Here is a 19111-nt window from a genome sequence, read left to right as displayed (position 1 = left end):
CAGGGATTTTCATGTGACTCTAGGTTTAAAATGCTGAAAATGAATTCAGTTTTAAAACACTGTGACCCAATACTGTGTAGACCAAACATATCAGTGAGCTGAGTTCAGCCTATCAGCTGCCAGTTTCTAATCTGAGTTCCCTCTAGCCTACTTAAGTATTTTGCAAACTGTTAATGTTACAGTCTCTTTGTAATTTTAGACATATAAGCACCAATTATGTGAAACAGTGGTGTAGAAAGAAATGTCTCAGAAACTTCAGTGTAATGTGTTATGAGGCCATGACTGACAAGGGACAGTCCATAATCCAAAGTGAAACCACTTCTTCATCTTTTCTGTCTTCTCTCCCTGCTCTCCTATTTGTTTCTTTCCTTTTCCACCACCGTCAAGAAAATATGTGAGGTGGTGCCTTATGTCAGGTTTCCCAGAAGCAGACTCTGCAACAAGGATTGACAAGCAAGTGACTTATCATGCCAGGGCTCCCAGGGCAGACTGGCGAAGTGGGAGGGGAAACAGAGCAGGCAAGGAGAAGAAGCCATGCAAGGGTATCATCTCAGATAAAAACCACAGAGGGTAGCTTCAGCCTGAACCCATGAGGAGCATTGGAAGGTAGGTTCCAGCCCATAATTATCCCATCCCAAAGCTAGCAACCTGAGTTCATTTTCCTCAATCTGACAGTCCGGTTAATGGCTGAGGTGGGGTGGGGGGCAGGCAGGTGGGTTCCCATGCATTCCCAGCTCTCTCTGCCTGCAGGTTAAGTGGCTCAGAAGCCCAAAGAGGCTCCAGAGAAGAGCTGCAGGACTGGCTATTGGAAGCCGAGTGATGAGAGCAGCCCAGGGAGCAGATACACAGAAAAGATCAAATGGGATTTGACAGACTTTGGGTGGAGCTTCAACGCTGTCACTTTAGGTATAAAAAAAATTAAGGCAAAGGGAAAAAATAAGCCATGTCTGAAATTGCATCATTAGTGAGTACAGTTCTTTATATACACATGGTAACTGTGTGATTTTGTACATCTCACTGAATTTCTCTGAGCCTAAGATAATTTGAGATTACAGTGATCCTTCAATATCTGCAGGGCATTGGTTCCAGGAACCCCTGAGGATACCAAAACCTGAGGATGCTCAAGTCCTTGATATAAAAAGGTGTAGTATTTGCATATATCCCGTGCACATCCTTGTGTGTACTTTAAATCATCTCTAGATTACTTGTGATTGCCTAATGCGATGCAAATGTTACGTAAATAGTTGTTATACTGCATTTTAAACATTTGTCTTTTTAAATTTTGTTGCACTGTTAATTTTTATGTATTTATTTTAAAATATTTTCAATTTGCAGTCAGTTGAATCTGAAGAACCCTCAGATGTGGAGGGCTGACTGTATATGGCTACTCTGAAGGATGTAAGAAACAGTAAGATACACTTAGGGCTTGGCACATTTTGGTACTTACTGAATTTTCTCAGCATCTTCCTTCTACATGCTCCTGGTACCCCTTATCCAAGCACCAGCTGCCTTCTGCTCTCCCCAACCTCCTAGAACACACCTGGGTAGGAACCTGCACTGCCCCAAGCAATGCTTCCTTCCAGCTTTCCAGCTTTCTCCCTCCACATCTCATCTTTATCCCAAAACTTTGGATAAACTGAATCATGCCCGTTTAGCATTCCCAATCTAAAAATGACTCTCCAGTAATGACATTGAGAAGTGTTAAAAATCTAAGTATTTCAGGGCTGGGTGCAGTTCACGCCGGTAATTCCACCTCGGGTGGATCACCTGAGGTCAGGAGTTCGAGACCAGCCTAACCAACATGGTGAAACCCCATCTCCACTAAAAATACAAAAATTAGCAAGGAATGGTGGCACTTGCCTGTAATCCCAGCTACTTGGGAGGCTGAGGCAGAAGAATCACTTGAACCTGGAAGGTGGAGGTTGCAGTGAGTCGAGATCACGCTACTGAACTCCAGCTTGGTCAACAGAGTGAGACTCGGTCTAAAACAACAACAAAAAACAAACAAACAAACAAACAAGCAAAAAAACAAAAAAAAAACCCTTCAACTTGAACTGGAATTGTAAAATTGACCTAGCGACCTGAGGTTCTCTCCATCTCACTCACTTCCGGTCCTCTAGGTCCAGCTATGACAGAGGTCAGCAGTCAGCCTGGGGTCCGCCACCCCATCTCAGTCAAGGGCTCCCTCTGTGTGAAGAACAGGTTGGCACAGGCTCCCAGGCACACAATCTCTTTCATGTCAGGTGACAGGATTGTGATGTTTGCAGTTTTGTGGGACAAGAACACACACAACAAAACTTTGGCCAAGGGTTTATGTCTGTGACATGCTGAGCCACTTACCTTCTGCCCAGAACTATAAGGTTAAAATTTACTTTTATGATTTTGCAGCCACATATGGAGCATGTGGTATGAGTCAGAAATGGTGTTTTTGCCCAATTTAGAGACTAGTGCGGAGGACAGGCAAAGAAAAAGACAACTCAGGTCTAATATGTTGTGCTTTTTGTGGGGAAGTGTGGGGTGCTGTAGGAATACAAGAGACAGGTTAGCAACAGTCCTCTCAGGGAGTTTAAGGACTTTACAAAAAATAACAACCTGAGACCTGGAGGACAAATGAGAGTCAGGGAGATAAAGAGCAGATGGAGGTCACAAGAGAATTTCCAGGGTTAGAATGCCAGTGCCAGGATCTGAAGGTAGAGAAACCATGAGTATAGTAACCCACCCATCACGTAGAAGAGAAAATGTACTAGGACATAGTTCAATGCACCATCATGCTACCTTTTGGGTTACAGGAATAAAGGATCTTAATTGGTTAAGAAACAGGCCATAAACAGGTTTTTATTTTGTTCTACTTTGTTGTTTTTATTGCATGACTTCTCAGACCCTTTAAAGTCCTTTTATATGTTTATCAACAAATCCTCCAATGGGCCTTTTTCCTCCCTGACAAGTACTTAGTGTGCCCCATGGAGCCTAGAGAGGGCAGAGCCATACTGGTAAAAGGGCTCAGCTAGAGTAGAGGGAACAAAGTGGATGAGAACTCCAGCCAGCACTGGGAGGTCGTTCCTGTGGCTCCTTGAGCAGCCCTCACCAGCACTCCTTGCACCAGCTTCCAGGGACGAACTGGCACTTAATCAACCTTGCCATCAAGACTGTGGCTCATGGATGGCTGTAGAACAATGCTTCCTACCTCAACTACTTTTTCTAGTCAATGAGGTGCTGAATGATGAGAGTTATTATTATTACTTAGTGCCCTAAGTGTTCTGTTCTTTATAAAAATTTTCCTGTTGATATGGTTTGGCTCTGTGTCCCCACCCAAATCTCATTTTGTAGCTCCCATAATTCCCATGTGTTATGGAAGGAACCCAGTGGGAGATGACTGAATCATGGGAGTGGGTCTTTCCCATGCTGTTCTCATGATAGTGAATGGATCCTCATGAGATCTGATGGTTTTAAAGATGAGAGTTTCCCTGCACAAGCTCTCTCTCTTTGTCTGCTGCCATCCATGTAAGATGTGACTTGCTCCTCCTTGCCTTCTGCCATGATTGTGAGGCCTCCCCAGACATGTGGAACTGTAAGTCCAATAAACCTCTTATTTTTGCAAATTTTCCAGTCTCAGTATGTCTTTAACAGCAGCATGAAAACAGGCAAATACACCTGTTATCTGATTTTCCATAGGTCTTGCATTGGGCACTAAAGAAATGCCATATTGTTTCAGTGTTCAAAGAAAAATGTTAATGGTCAAGCTCATTTCACTTTTGGGAATTTGTGGTTCTAGGCCTGGGGTTGTATACTTAGAGGGCCCACCTCAGCAATTTCTACAGCAAAGCTACTGAAAGTGTTGTCCCCACATGGGACCAGTGCCAATTCACAAACTTTTAAAGGGCTGTGGTGAAGTGAGTACAGACAGTGAGAATGAAACTTTAGAACATTTGATAGAAATTTGATGTTGTCATGGCATCCAAGTGCATGATAGTGGGCATGTTCCATCTCCCATGGCCCACCTGTAGGTCATGTCACTGACTGTGATGAATTAGAAATAAAGAACAAACAAACATGGTGCTTCACCCTAGTTGGTTTGAGAAGTCCTGCTTGACACTATACCTCAGAGCACTCCACAAATCCATGGGACTCTCTACAGATCTGTAGCATTCTCCAGAGAACCACAGGACTCTCAGAAAATGCCTGAGAGTCTCCATAGAGTCAAGCGACTCCCATAGAACTCCAGGAATCTTCTCAACCTCCCTGGACTTAACCACTCTCTTCCTTTAGAGATGCAACTGAGCCAACTGTTAGAGTCCACTTTCAGGTTCCAGACAACCAGTGGAACAAGTGGAAGTCAATTTGCTACTGCGAGGGATAATCACCTCTGCCCCTGCTGGCATAGAGACCTATTTGTAAATATAATGCATTTGGTGTCTAACCCCAAGTCCAGGATTGTTAATGTATTGGTTAGCGTTTGCTGTGTAACAAGCCACCCAAAACTTAATGTGTCTTAATACAACAAATTACTCCTTTTCACAATATTGAGGGGTAGTTAGGCTTTATTTGGCATCCATTCTGGTCTAGGTCAGGCAGAGCTATTCTCTGCTGTGGTGGCTCATGTGTCTAGGAGCTTAGCTGGGATGGCACAGGTAGTTCAGATCTCTCTGTGTTGCCTCTCAATATCCAGTGGTTTGTCCGGGCTTGCTCAGATGATGGTGGAAGGGTCCCCAGCAGCAACAGAGCAAATCCCAATAAGAATGTTCTGTTAAAGCCTCTGCTTCACACTGTTAGTGTCCCATTTGCTAAAGAAGATCACATGGCCAGGTCCAGACTCAAAGAGTGGAGGAATCAGGCTTCACCTCTTGATGGAGGGAGCAGAAATGCCACACCACAAGGGGGCATGCATACAGGGATGGGGAGCATTTGGGGCTACTTCTGCATGCTAATGAAGACAGAAGAGGCTGAATGATGTTTGCTTTTAACCTGTAGCTGTTGCTCAATAAATATCTACTGAATGAATATTATTTTAAGAGGACTTCAGTTTTCCTTTCCTTCACATAGTTGAGGTCATGATGTCCAAAATACACTTCTCCCAGACTCTGATTCTGGCTGTGGGTGACTTCGGATGTCAAAAACACTTAGTCATCTTCTGTTTACTCTCTCATCATGGAAGAAACTGCAAAGGCCAGTGACCTTAGTAAAAGGGATTATATGACCTTTGTTTCCTTTGTACAAGAAACCGCTGACGTAGATGATGAACAGACACTTCAATGTGCGATTATTAAGAAGAGACCTGCCAGATTGGGTTCTATTGAGGTATTCGCACATAACATCGTGTGGAAAAGGTAAGGATTGCTGACACTGAAACTGTTGGGTGAAAAGGGGTCTCTCAGTCCTCTGAGTGGGAGCATACCACGTGGGCTGCCACTAGGCTTATGCACGGGCTGAGGCACCAGGTTATTTGATATAGCTCCAAAGCCGAGCAGTCCGTGCATTGAGCCTCCTAACAGGTCTTCGCTCTCAGCTTGCTGGGGTGAAGGTTTTTTCACAAGGCCTTCCAGTTGGGAGTGTATCCCTGGCAATCTACATGAACCACTTTCCCCTGGGTTCTTTGGAAGAAACTCTTCAATGGGTGATGTGAGGAAGCTGGGAAGGCCTTTGTAATGAGGCCACCAGAATGCTTCTATTTCTCTGGAGGATTTCCTGCCCCTCCCTTATGCACAGATCCTAGTGGCACTGCAGGGTTTCTGTGCCTAGCTGCAGGTTCCTCTGCATCCAACCTTTCCCGGTCCATATGTGGAGATTTGTTCCAGGGACTCTGGGGTCTGATCAGGAAAAAAGACAACAAGAGGCAATAAAATACAACAAACTTTATTGGTGTGCCTTGGACAGGGTCTCAGGATGGAGAAAATCCTTCACAGCTGCAGACCTTCCAGGGGCCACTATCCAGAAAGCTAAAGAGAAAAGGGAACTCCTGGGGCAGGGGGACATGGAGACAAGGCTTACTAGTCAAGGTGATATCAACGTCACTCAGCAGTGTGGTGAGGAGTATCTGGGTCAGAGACCTCTGAAGGGCCATAGCAGCTTGGGGTCTTAGAGCCACAAGGCTCTATGGTATCCATGGCAGCTGATGCGAGTGAGGTTTCATGGGGCATGCAAAGCAGGCAGGTTCCAAATGGCTAAAAAGGCTGCTTGTTTGAGCTAATTTAAAAATAACTAGATGTGTAAAAATTTGAATTTGAAGTCAGTGGGCTTTTGAGCTGATGGTTCTCAGCCGGCTGTGAAGAAATAAACCACCTAGGGGTCAATACCCAGAGACCATCGTGGGCTCATTTATAGAACACCTTACCTGGGTTCTGGGCAGTTCTTCCAAAGACTGTGACAAGGTCACTCCCTGAATTGAATCACTGTGTTCTTCCCCAAATGGGAAATAAACATATGACGAGGGAGAGCCTGAGCCCCACTGGGAACGATGTCTGTCCTGTGGAGAACCGCATGACCTCAGACCACATCCACCCAGTTCCTTACTCGGAATCACAGCAACACATTCCTTTAGGATTTCTTTTCAATGTTGGCTTCTGTGGATGTTTTCTGTTCCCTCTTCGCTGGCCTGGAGTCCTTAAGCCTTTACCTCCTGCCTTCAAATCTGCCTTTTCATATTCTGAAGTGACTGTCGTCAGCTCGCCTCCATGGTTGGAGACTAGAATCGTGGAGCCCAATGTTTCCAACAGTGAGGTCCGTGGAACCTAAATCTTGCAGGTAATCTGGGAATAAAAATTCCATGGTCCCATACATTTAGAAAATGCTTTGTAATCGAGTTCCCTCCTAGCGATTCACAAGACGCAGTTGCTGGTTAAATGATCCAAGATTAGACAGGAGTGAAGCAAGAGACTCCCCAGGGACTGTCCCCTGGGGAGGACAGGTAGAAACACTTTGTTGGGATGAGGAATTGAAAAATGACCTTGGGTCTCCCAATAATCAAGGAGCTCACAAAATCACAGAATTCAGATAGCCAAGTGATTGCAGTTTCATTACGGTTTCACATTGTGAGGCTGGAACATGAGAGAGAGAGAGAGAGAGAGAGAGAGAGAGGGAAAAAAAATGGAAGGTGATAGAGAGAGGTAAAGGGAGGGAGGGGTAGGGAAAGCCAGAGAGAGAGGGATTCTGAGAAAGAAGGCAATGCGGTAGGTGATAGACCATTGGCAACCATGAGAGTTTTCTCCCTCAGTCAAATTGACCATAAATGTCAGTGCAGTTTTACTCATCTGAACCACATGTCTGACCATGCTCTTGCTGTGGGTTGGAGGGATTCTCATATTTAAAGTCACATACCTAAACCAATCAACTGTTGGCTCATTCAGGCTCCCTCAAGATCAAGAAAGTTCAAAGCCACTTCTCTTTTTTCCTTTTATTTTTCTTAATCTCCCAATGCATTTAAATAGGTATAAGGTATAGTTATTAAACTCATGGTCTATATAAATGCCTACGTTTTACCATCAACATTGTAAGATGCACAGCTCATTCCAATACTGCTATACCACCTCTGTGCCTGGAGTGACCCCACTTGGGGTCAATGCAAAAGATGAAGCAAGACCTGGCTCATGGCCCTCCCAGTGCCTCCCAGTGCCTCCCTGGGGTTGACCCAGTGTGTGTTTCCTACACTGAAGTCACAGAGTCAGACTCCTTATGATGGAGGCACGAGGCTGAGATGTGCGATCGCTCGCCACAATGAATCCTGTTATGTGTTCAGTTCCATGCGATTATTTCTCCCATTTAATGTTAGAACTTGGAAACACAGTGTTGAACAAATTCGGTCGTATTGCATTCTTCTGTCTTTGTATTCTTTCAGTTTTACTTTCATTTTTGTCACAGTGGTACTCAAAGGCTGTACATTTGATGGAATTTAGTGGTCAAGAACCTACGGTCTTGGCTTCAAGTGGTCAAAGTTTATATATCGGCTCCACCATTTTCTCGCTGTGTGGGTGTCTTGGGGGTCATGGCAGTTCTCCCCTCATGGGATTGTTGTAGGTATTTAATGAGACGGTTAGCACAGTGCCTGGCACATAGCCAGTGCGCAACAAATTATAGGTGTGTTATTTTGTATCCATCACGAATGGCTCTTCATTTCATTAAACCTTCTTCTTGGACGTTATTTTTAATACTTACATAATATGTCATCTCATGACTGTACCAAAAGTTACTCAATCATTTCTCTAGTATTTGAGATTTAGGATGTTCACACTTTTCTTTGTTATAAAACATGCCACCTTTATTTGGCTATAAATACCATTGTAGCCACATTTTGGCACATCCATGACTTTTAAAAGAGACATTTCTATAATTTTAATTTCTCAGCCCAAAATTTAAAGTAAAACAATTACATGAGGCCCAGGCTTACCAGTGAAGTCTTCTGGATTAGATATTTCCTAGTCTAACAATGAAGAGTAAACATTCTTGAAGCTTTGCCCAGCTTTCCCTTGAACATCTCAAAAGGATTTGACCTTTGTCTGTGAACTTCCCTGGTTTAGCTGAGGTTTCACACTTGATAAGTGGTTCAGGAACTCGGAGATGAAGAAAACATCTGCCCTCCCGTTCATTTTAAGCACAACTGGTGTTCCCTAGGCTCAGAAGTGCACACAGAATGGTGCATTGTGGGGACTATGATGCATCATGGGGCTTGACCTCCCAGGGTCCCATCCAGGACTGTTTGCGGTCACCTTGTCCTTGCTGGAGATTAATGCCCCATTTCTTGGTGTGGTTTCAACTGCCTGAAGCAGGCGTTTCCTTGGGTTACAGTGGTCTTCCTGTGCACCTCTCTCAATAAGGACAATCTCTCACATCAAGCCAAGGCTTCTCTTCTAGACATTGCTATGCCTGGTCTGCAGTGACCTAGAAAATCCCTGCATTCCTCCCCATTCCGTCCATTCCCATGTGGCAAGATTGCTCAGCTTCCCCATCTGATTTGAACCTATGCCCTACTGGAGCAGAAGCATTTTCACTCAGGAGTAAGCAGTCTTAGAAGAGTTTTAGAGTTTGCAATCCCAAGTACACGTCCATTTCTGACTCTCGCTTACATTGCTCCCGAATCCTCTAGCTGCTAGCTCGTGAGATGTCAGAGAAAAGACTGCTTTCTCCCCGCTACTTGCATCTGTGGAATCTGGCTTTCCTAAGCAACAATGCATTTGTGAACAGAGAGTCCTTTGTACTTGATCTGGTCCCACTGCCACAACATAATAATTCTGTGACTTTTCTCTCCCACAGGTGAAGAAGCTAAAGATACAATTTACTCCAAGATACCTTTCTGCATTTTTAAAGATGTCATTTAGGGAACAGTCCTGTGCCAATGTGAGTTTTTTGTGTGTCTTTATGTTGCTTTCTGACTGTGTCTGTCTTGTTCATAAAGAATATCTTCTAGGGATTGAGACCTGACATAATTTCAAACTTGTTTACTTGTAGAAAATTCCGTCATGGAAGTCAAACTGGCTCCTTCAGTTCCTTTTATTCTCCCTTCTCCTTCTCTTCCTTCCCCTCTTCCTATCTATAGCTCCCTCCCTCCATCTCTCCTTCCTTCCTTCCTTCCTTCCTTTCCTTCCTTCCTTCCTTCATCCCTCCCTCCCTTCCTTCTTTCCCTCCTTCATTCCCCTCTGCCTTCTTTCCCTGCCTTGCTTGTTCTTTCAACAAGCTGCTCTCACTCAACATCAAAACAATCTAGCTGAGTCTAGATGAGGCAGGATTGACTTTTGAGGACCCTTCCAGGCCAGCTGTGTCCAGGGCTGGCCAAGAACTCCCACACAGGCTGCTGGCTATGAGGACACAGGAAAGACTTCATTCTTAGTGTAAACACTCTTCAGATATTGATTGAGCACCTGGTGGGATAGATGCTCCAACAACAACTTCATCACCGGGACAAACACCAAATTCAGACTTGCCTCTGGTTTTCTCTCTGGGGAGCCTGCATAGTGAAAAAATTACAGATTTGGGAGTCAGAGGAATTGACATTTTTAAGCCCGAGCACTGGCATTCACTAGCTAGTCCCTGGAGGAAACATTGTAAATTTTCCAAGTCTCAGTTTCTTCACATAGAAAATGACTATAATGGTTCCTCTTAAATAAGATACTGCTATATGTCAACAGCATTTTTTTAGCTAGAAAGTGCAGAAGGGCTTCCTCCCTCTTCAAGAGTCTGCTGGGATTCCACTGTCATGGACATTTCATTCTTATGAAATTAAATTGTCACCTACAAGCAGGATTCTGCCAGTGCTGGTGCTGTACAGATGTATGGAATGCAAATGTCCCCAGAGGAGCACACAGTCTTATTGACAGGATGAGACAGGATTCTTGAAAGCTGTACTAATGTGACTGGTGCTGAAAAAATGGATGTCTTAGGATATGTCCTTGCCTTTTTAATGGAAAAAAAAACCATGAATGCATAAATGTGTATAAGTGAGAATATCTTTCATACAAATAGGACATTAAATGATAGCGTCTATGGAAGCATGATGAGAAGATATGCTAGGAACGTGCTGGGCACAATTAGGGGCATCGTAGAATGTGAGATAGCCCAGGCTGTGAGTACGGGATCTGTAGCCAGAATGCCTGGTTAGAATCCAGCCTACCATTTCTTTGCAGTGTGTCTGGAGAAAGTGACTGAACATCTCACTGTGCCTCAGTTTCTCCCTCTTCTAAAAGAGGATGATGGGGTGCCTATTTCATACAGTTGTGAGGATTAAGTGATTTGACACATATAAAATGTTGAAGATGGCGCCTGGCCTATGCTAAACACGATGTAAATATAACCTATTATCATCATTATCAAGGACTTGCGGACGATTGATGCCACTGAGCCGATGAAGCGTGGTGTAGCAGAACAGCTCAGGTGCTGGAAATAGCCAGTCTCATTGACTCAACTGTGTTTCCTCAGATAATCTCGATTCTCATTTTTCCTCTTCATAACTGGAAGGGAGGACAGGAAATAATAATAAATGTTATGTGGCGACTATTCTATGTGTTTATTTTGCAAGAGGCTCAGTGGGGTATTGCCTACAGCTTTGCAGAGACATTGTCCCATTTGGCTGAGAACAGGGTTATTGGAAATGGGAGACAGGGGACCAGGAAGGAATTTTCCTCACTTGGCTCTGGGAAGGGAAGCGAGTCTGGCCCAGATGGGTAAAGACAAGTGTGTTGGCATTTGGTAGACGGGGCCGGTGGAACACAACAGTAACCAGCTCTGGTGCTGACAGCCAACAGGGACTCCAGAATTTGGCTGCCGGAGATGGAGGACCTGGACAAAAGAGACAGGAGGCCAAGGGAGCAGGTCTCAGAAAGTGGAGCTCATGGAAGCAGAGAGGTAGGGCTGATCAGATTGGTCCTATTTAGCCGGAAACCATGCCCCACACTCATTAGGCCCTGCCCCTTTTCCTTGGAATCTTTAGCTCTTAGATCAGAAATAATCTTAGATGTCTTCAGGCTTGATCCTGGCCTGAGGGAGAGCAGCCTCTGTCATGTAGTCTTTGGACCTGATCATGGCAGTACCCAGGAAAAGGCTGTCTGGAGAGGCTGCAAAAACCCATGCTCACTGTTCCCAGTCCCTGTACAGACCATGTCAGAGGAGGATTGAGCGAGGCTCCTCTCTCTCTCTCTCTCTCTCTCTGTCTCTCTCTCTGTCTCTCTGTCTGTCTGTCTCTCTCTCTATCTCTCTCTCTCTCTCTCTCTCTCACACACACACACACACACACACACACACACACACACACACACACATACACACCTGTTTTGCCTGGCAGAACTGACCTATAACTTGCATAATCCTGCAGCAGCCCACACTGCACCTCATCTCCATTTGGGTTCCACAACAGAAGGGAGCTGGAAGGAAATCAGGGACAATCTAACCCCACATGGCAACCTGGCTGGATAACCAAACATCCAGCGGGGAGAGAGACACTGGGAATTACCCATACCTGAGCCCCATCTCACACCACCTGAGTCAGCTTCTCTGAGCATGGCCCAGGCTAGGTCATTCACAAAACTCTTGAGTGATTCTAAAGAACCACTGCTGGGAAAAATAAAAATGATTTCAGCAAAGAGAGAAAGGTGAAACTGTTTCATCGGCACTGGCTGTGATGTTGACTGTGAGCAGATGCTGGCTGTGGGCAGAACAGGAGAGAGGGCCATTGAGAGGCCCTTGTGACCGGAGAGTCCAACCACACGTAAAGTGTGTGACAGGGAGGGACTTCTCCAAACTCTGCAGGTCTCTCCAGACTGGGGATCCCTGACACAAGAGGAAGTCTTATGCCGCAAGTACCAGAATTGCAGGAAACTCATGCAATGAAACCAGTCCCCTTGTGTTGGAGCTTGCAGCTAGAAGCGGTTCAAGGGATGGAGGACTCTCTGGGAGCTGGAGTGGGTACGCTTCAAAGAACCTAAAAATGCCATAACTTCCTTTACCTCCCGCTCCAAGAATTTCCAATTGCTCTTCCAGCCTATCCTGCCTGACAGGTTAGAAAGCTTTCAGTAGAGGTTCGTTTACTTACACTGAATTATCTCATGAAGGTCAGCTTGATGAGGGCACATTAAAGACAGAGTCGGAAGAACCCATTTCCCTAAGTTTTATTCTAATGTACAACACATGTGATCGCTTGCGATGGGGTCTAGGCAGACAGAGCAGGCAACAGAGAGTCTTTCCAACCAGGGATTGGAGCAAAGCAGGCTTGATTTGGTGACTCTTGAGATATTTGGCTCACTGCTGTGATGCTGTGAGAGATTAGCTGTGCAATGTTTGGGCCCCTTAAAATGATGTTCATTTAAAATAAAACTTACCTGCACATACGTAACACTGTAGACACGGATCCTTCACACAGTATATTTAATCTCTGCAAAATTCACTGGGAGGGGAGGGGAGCCAGTGGGGCCTCTTGGGTATTACACAGGTTGGCACTTCCAGAGGGAACAGCCTTGGCATCACAGACTTCAGGCATACTCAAAGCTCTTCTCCCTTCTGATTCCAGTTTCTCCATGCCCTGCAGGGCCTCTTGAGATTACTGTATTCTGGAAAGCACACAAAGTTGGACACTGTCTCTTTAAATAATAGAGGCTGAGAACCTCTCAGGCCACCATGACATATCCCAGCATTGGACCAGCCCCTGAATAAACTGGAAAGACGCCTGGTCTGGCTTCAGTTACAGGGAGTACCACCAGGGAACATCTCAGGGAGCCTGGTTGGAAGCTGCAGGCTTAGTCTGTCGGCTGCGGGTCTCTGGCTGTCCTGTGGGGAGGGCCTTGCCTTAGCATCCCTTGCATTTGACTGCAAAGAAATCCGCTTGGAAGAAGGGGTTACGCTGTTTGGCTGGGTGAGTTTTATTGGCAACCTGTGCCTCTGGGTGATGCATGCCTATGCTTTACAAGAATTGCCTAATTCCCCACCCCCTGCAAGCTGCAAATGAAAAGGATTGCAGGAGAGATGGTGCATTTGTGTTGGAATTGACTGGACATTCAGGGGGTTTTTTATATCCTTGGTTAAGAGGTGGATATACACTCTGGCTGGGGAGGTGGGGGGCCATCTGAGAGCATCTAGAAACCCTAATGCATCCAGATTGAAAGGAAGAAAGGAATCTAGATGCTTCTTCCCCCATGGAAAATAGCTGTTCACACACACCCGGCAGGTGGCCTTGGTAAGCAGGTTAGGGAGAAGCTGCCACCTGTGGCAGAGCCTTGACCAGCCGGGCTCTGGGTGTGGCAAGCCTGGTCAGCAGGCACTGAGTAGCATTTCCTCTCCCACCATTGAGAGCCAGGCAGGAGACCAGAGGCAGTGAGGGACAGATGGGTTGGGTTTACCTGTCTGGCAGCGTATGGTGTCGCTGTGACCTGGGTGGTTATTGATTAAACTATTGGGTTCAAAAGAAAGGAAGAAGCGACCTGTAACACCCAATATGTACACTTTTTTTGTATGTGTATTAGACTTTATTAAAAGGTTTATTTGAAAATCACAAAGGAAGGGAAAGAAAATCCTGAGTTAGATATGCTAATATTTGTAAAGTGCTTACTTAGAACTGTCCTGAGTATGTAGTAATCACAAAAATGTTGGTTAAATAAATAAATGTCCAAACAGCATAAAACAAAGTAATAATTTCTAGAGCAAATCTAACCTATAAAATGACCCTTGGAGGAAAGAAAACACTTCCAGGTCTTTAGACTTTTTTTTTCTACTTGCCTATGCACTTTCATTTATAAATATCTATCAATCTATCGATCTACCTGTCTATCGATCGATCGATCGACCTACCTATCAGAGTTACAAGCTACTTTCATGCAGAGGTGGTCAGGTCTTCCCTGAAGAGTTGATGTGAGAGTTAAATGTGATATAACAATAGTGGTGGCAATTTGGGCACTGGGCCCTTATTATGTTGCAGACACGATGTTAACTGCTTTGTACATATTGTCTCCTTCAATCATCACCATAAACCTTTAAAGCAGGCATTACTAGTTCCTTTTGCATCTGAGAAAACTGAAGCTCACTGAACTTCAGAAATTGTCCAAACTCACAACAAAAGTAAGCAAGGTGATTAGGTTTGTTGGAGCCCAGAGACAATGCCTAACCACTGCCTCTTACAGACCATGCATACAAAGTCCAGGCAAAGTGCCTGGCGTGTAATGGGAACTGTAAATATAATTTACAAGTACACTTCATTTTAATCTGATAACATGAGAGTTTTAAAAAGATCACCGTTTGAAGACTTTTTCAAATTTATTTTTACTTACAGTAAGAATACACAATTAGCTAAAGTAACAGCTCCTTTCAAATTGTAAATTAATATAGAATTATTTGAATCATTGAGAGGGATGAGCTTCTATGACACAGTACACTAGAGGTAGGGAAGTGTGTGTGTGTGTGTGTGTGTGTGTGTGTGTTCGCGCGCGCGCGCGCGTGTGTGAACTGCTGCATTTTCAGGCAAAGACCTTTAACATCCACATTCCTGCTCCCCGTCCCGTCCCGTGCATCAAGGCTGGCCTGCGCACGGGAGTCTCAGTTGGGCGCGCCTCTGCCAAGCGGAGACTGAAGGGCTAGCCTCTCTCCCTGTAACGCTGGGCGGGTCACGTTAGGAGGCTATGAATCAGCTGATTTCCTTGGCTGCTCCAACCCCACCTCAAATGGCCACCTCGCACCCGCCCCCTAAACCCCATGGCCAGGACGCCAGCCAAGGCTGACAGCCAAGCCCGACTGCTGCAGAAACACTTTGCCTGAGCTTATTCGGTGGTAGTCTGGTTTTGCCCAGGCTAGGAGGAGCCCAATCCCAGACCACGCTATCCGGTAGTCGCCCGACTTTTCTTTCTCTAATTCGCACTCAAGCAGAGCCCGCTAGATCAATCCCTGCCAATCCTAGGAAGCCGGCATGCTTGGTAGGTGCAGACAGTAATAGCGGGGACCGGCGAGGGGCAGGTGTGCCCGGCTAAGACGCCAGGACAGGGCAGGGGCTCCAGGACCCGAGAGGCGAGGGACTTCCTCCAGCCCTCAAGCGCCCGCTGCCCTCTGTTAGTAGGAGTGGAATCCAACCTCAGCCCCGCGCGGGCGCTGTCGGCGTCGGCGCGCCCCGAAGCCCATCCTTGGGCATCCGCTGAGCTACATTTGGCTGGGTCTTCCCAGGGTGGGCTGAGGAGCCAGTTTCTCGGTCAACACTAGGTTTCCATGATCTCCACGGGGCCGGGGGAGGAGGGAGGTGGGAGGTGAGAAAGCTCGGCGGCCTCTGGTTTCGAGTAAAAGTCGCCGCGATTTTGCAGAGACCAGCTTTTCCCTGAGGCGCATTTAAGGCCAAGTTAACTGTCTCCTGCCCTCCCTCTCTCCTGCCCCCTCTCCTCGCTGAGTCCCGCCCTCCCGCACACGCTGACCCAGGGACACACCCTACTGCAGCGACGCAAACAGGGCGTTGTTCCCGTTAAAGGGGAACGCCGGGAGCCTCCCACTGCCCCCTTGCTTCGCGCGCGCGCAGCCCCGCAGCGCAGCTTTGGCGGCGCCAGCAGCGGAGCCAACGCACCCGAGTTTGTACTTGAGGCCACCCTGAGGATCGGGACAGCTGTTCCTTTGGGCTGTAAGTGATTTGGTGGGGAGAGTGAAGGAGATGGAGGAGAAATGTGGGCATCTTCCAGTGAGGGTGTCAGAAGGCGCAGAGCAGGCGCGGGGCTTTGGCCAGCTCCCTGGAGCTTCTGTTTAGGGGCACAGGGTCCCTTGTGTGTCCTGTTCCCTTCCAATGGGGCTTGGAGTAATACAACGAGGGGTGCCTTTATGGTCTGTAAGACCTTACAGGGCAAGGGTGATGGTGCTGGTGTCTGGATAGCGGATAAGGGCGTCTCAGTTTTCGCCTTGCTGAAGAGGCGTTGACTCCGGGACACAGTGGCAAAACAGCCCCTGTGGCGGACATCCCGAGAGTGCTGGACTCTTGTGGCTCCCCAGTTCCCAGCCTCATGCCCTCTGTTTAATTCAAACCCTCTGGGAGTCATCAGAAATCCTTGTTTATTTCTTCCAGCGCATTCCAGTGTCTTTGAATGTGATGCTTGTGGAGAGAAACGGAGGGGCCTGGGATTGGGTACTTTCCAAACTGGGTTATTGAAACGTTGTTTCCCTGGCCCAAGACTCTGCCTGAAATGGTCCCCAGAGTCTCAGTCAGATCTTCCACAGCCATGCATGTCCTCTAACAAGTCATCCCAGCCTTCAGTGCCCCCAAAGTCTAAAATGAGGGGCGAGGACCGCATTACTTGAGATAGACGGCCTGCCAGCTCTGACCGGCTGAAATTATTGGACTCGGCCTTTTACTCTCTGTCTCTCTCTCCCGTCCGCTGGACATCTACTCCCTTCCGTCCAGGCTCCTGGGCTCCTGTCCCACCGCGCCCAGACCGGAGCTCAGTCTTGATGGGGTCCGTGTCCTGGCTTTGAGTGCCTGGGGTGCAGACTGGACCCCTAGGCGAGCATGCGGGTCTAGCGCAGGAGCAGAATGCCCCCTGCCCCCAGAAGTCTCAGTTGGGCGCGCCTGGGGAAGCGCGCGGTGGACGGGAAGCGCAGGGTCCGGGCAACCCTCCCGAGCCATTTTACCTTTCCACACTCCTCTGGCTCTGCACCGCCTCTCCGGAGCCGCCAGAGTCTGCGCGAGACTGAGCTGGGGCCAGGACGGTTCCTCTACGCTGGCAGAATTGGGTGGAAACTTGGAGACGAACGGAATGCGGAGAGCACTGGGGTCTGGGAAACCAGCCTCCTCGCTCCTGTCTCTCCCAGCGCATGTCACGGGTATCTCCAGGTCTATCACGGAAATCTGGGCGCCTACTCCCCTCACCCCTACCTCCACCCCGTAGGCGAATTCACAATCTGAACTGGGGTCTCGGAGAACAGGACCTCTCCCCTTACAGGGCGGTCTCCGGGAGGCGCTCGGGGTGGGTGGAAGCGTGCAGTGGCCTCTGCTCATATTTTCTGGAAACCCCTCTATTCCCTGGGTGTTTTTAGACGTGCGAACCGCTTGTTTTGTTTCCAAAAGCAAAAGATGTTCCGTTGCAGGCGGGTCCGGCTGGGCGCTGGACGCTGGGCGCTGGTCCTGCAGGAGGCTGCTGCCCCCTCTCGGCTGCAGGCGGCGCGAAGGCTCCTGACCCGCGCGGGCGGGCGGGCTGCGGGCGCTGGGCCAGGCCGGGCCTTACGCTAGTGCGCGCGACCCTCCCTCTGCGCGCGCCTCCCTCGCTCGGCCCAGTGCGTTCGGCCTCACGCCCAGCGTTCTCCCCACAGGCAGAAACTCCGCTGAGCAGAACTTGCCGCCAGAATGCTCCTCCTGTTGCTGGGTATCATCGTCCTCCACGTCGCAGTGCTGGTGCTGCTGTTCGTCTCCACGATCGTCAGCGTGAGTGCCTGGCTGGGAGGCTCCCTGCGCGGCCCGCTCTTCCCTATCTGGGTTCCCAGCCCTTGCTCCTTCTGATTCAGGACTGTGTTATTTGCAGACAGTTGGAAGTCTCAGACGTCCCAGGGAAGTTTCTGGCAATCTGCCCCCTTCCAGTTGCTTTGAGAAAACGAGAGCAGATTCAGTGATAGGAACGAAGCGAGCGCTGGGCTGGGTTAGGTGCGCAGGTCTCTATTTAAGCCAAAAAACTTCAGAGCAGATCTAGGGGCCCCGACCTTCATTTGATAAGATTGTTTAACTTTTTTTTTTTTTTTTCTTGATGCAGCCTCATTGAAGAAGAGGGGTATTTATGAATTTTTTTTTATCCAAACCGTAGTCAGATGGGTGAATTAATTTATAAAACACCCTTTTAGGACTTGAAATTGGAAAGTTAAAATGGGCTTTTCTGGAAAAGAGTTCACTGGTCCCATGTCGCCTTTACGGCATGAACACAACGCCTTGTTAGTAAAGCCTCCACTGATAGAAACAGGCCATCAGAGTAACTTATGTTACAAAACTGTCCAGCCCATGAGATCTTAAAGTTATTTTCTTGGCGATGAAGATGAGCAGACATTCAGGCAGTTTTCCTATGGTGGCTTTCACTTCTTAATTTAAGGCACATTGTAAGCCTGATTTTCTTTTTCTTTTCTTTTTTCTTTTTCTTTTCTTTTCTTTTCTTTTTTTTTTTTTTTTTTTGAGACGGAGTCTTGCACTGTCGCCCAGGCTGGAGTGCAATGGCGTGATCTCAGCTCAGTGCAACCTCTGCCTTCTGGGTTCAAGCGATTCTCCTGCCTCAGCCTCCCGAGTAGCTGGGATTACAGGTGCCTGCCACCACACCTGGCTCATTTTTATTTTTATTTTTTTATTTTTAGTAGAGACGGGGTTTCACTATGTTGGCCAGGCTGGTCTCGAACTCCTGACCTCATGATCCGCCCGCCTCCGCCTCCCAAAGTGCTGGGATTACAGGCGTGAGCCACTGTGCCCGGCCTGTCAGCATGATTTTGTAGTCTCTGTGAGAGATAATTATGTTGGGGATTTGTGACTTGGTTTAACATTTACAAGCATCTTCACAGTATCTCCATGGTGCCTGGTGATGATAACATCAGATTGATAGGAGCTATATACAAGGAACTAGACTCAGAGAGAGGGGCTTGGGGAATGATCCCCAGAGATGCTGGGAGGAGAGAAGGCTTGAATGCAGGTGTCTCAGGTTGAGTTCATGGCTCCTTC

General features: G+C 47.3%; 1 protein-coding gene across 2 annotated transcripts in view; it reads left to right on the top strand.

Moving 5' to 3' along the window:
• Positions 1–13125: 13125 nt before the first annotated feature.
• PMP22 (peripheral myelin protein 22) overlaps positions 13126–19111 on the top strand; it is a 35519-nt gene continuing 29533 nt past the window's right edge. The window contains exons 1-2 of one of the 2 annotated variants that reach the window (XM_021928746.2): positions 13126–13324; positions 17734–17845. In XM_021928746.2, the coding sequence (XP_021784438.1) occupies positions 17768–17845 (78 nt within the window). In that variant the 5' untranslated portion in view covers positions 13126–13324; positions 17734–17767. Of the gene's footprint in view, positions 13325–15896; positions 16058–17733; positions 17846–19111 lie in introns of those variants that run through there. The other variant, XM_021928745.2, reaches the window with a different exon arrangement.

This window comes from Papio anubis, chromosome 17 (assembly GCF_008728515.1).
Source record: "Papio anubis isolate 15944 chromosome 17, Panubis1.0, whole genome shotgun sequence".
Lineage (NCBI taxonomy): Eukaryota > Metazoa > Chordata > Mammalia > Primates > Cercopithecidae > Papio > Papio anubis.
The sequence above is the reverse complement of the archived record's forward strand: the minus strand, read 5'-3'. Positions and strand labels throughout refer to the sequence as shown.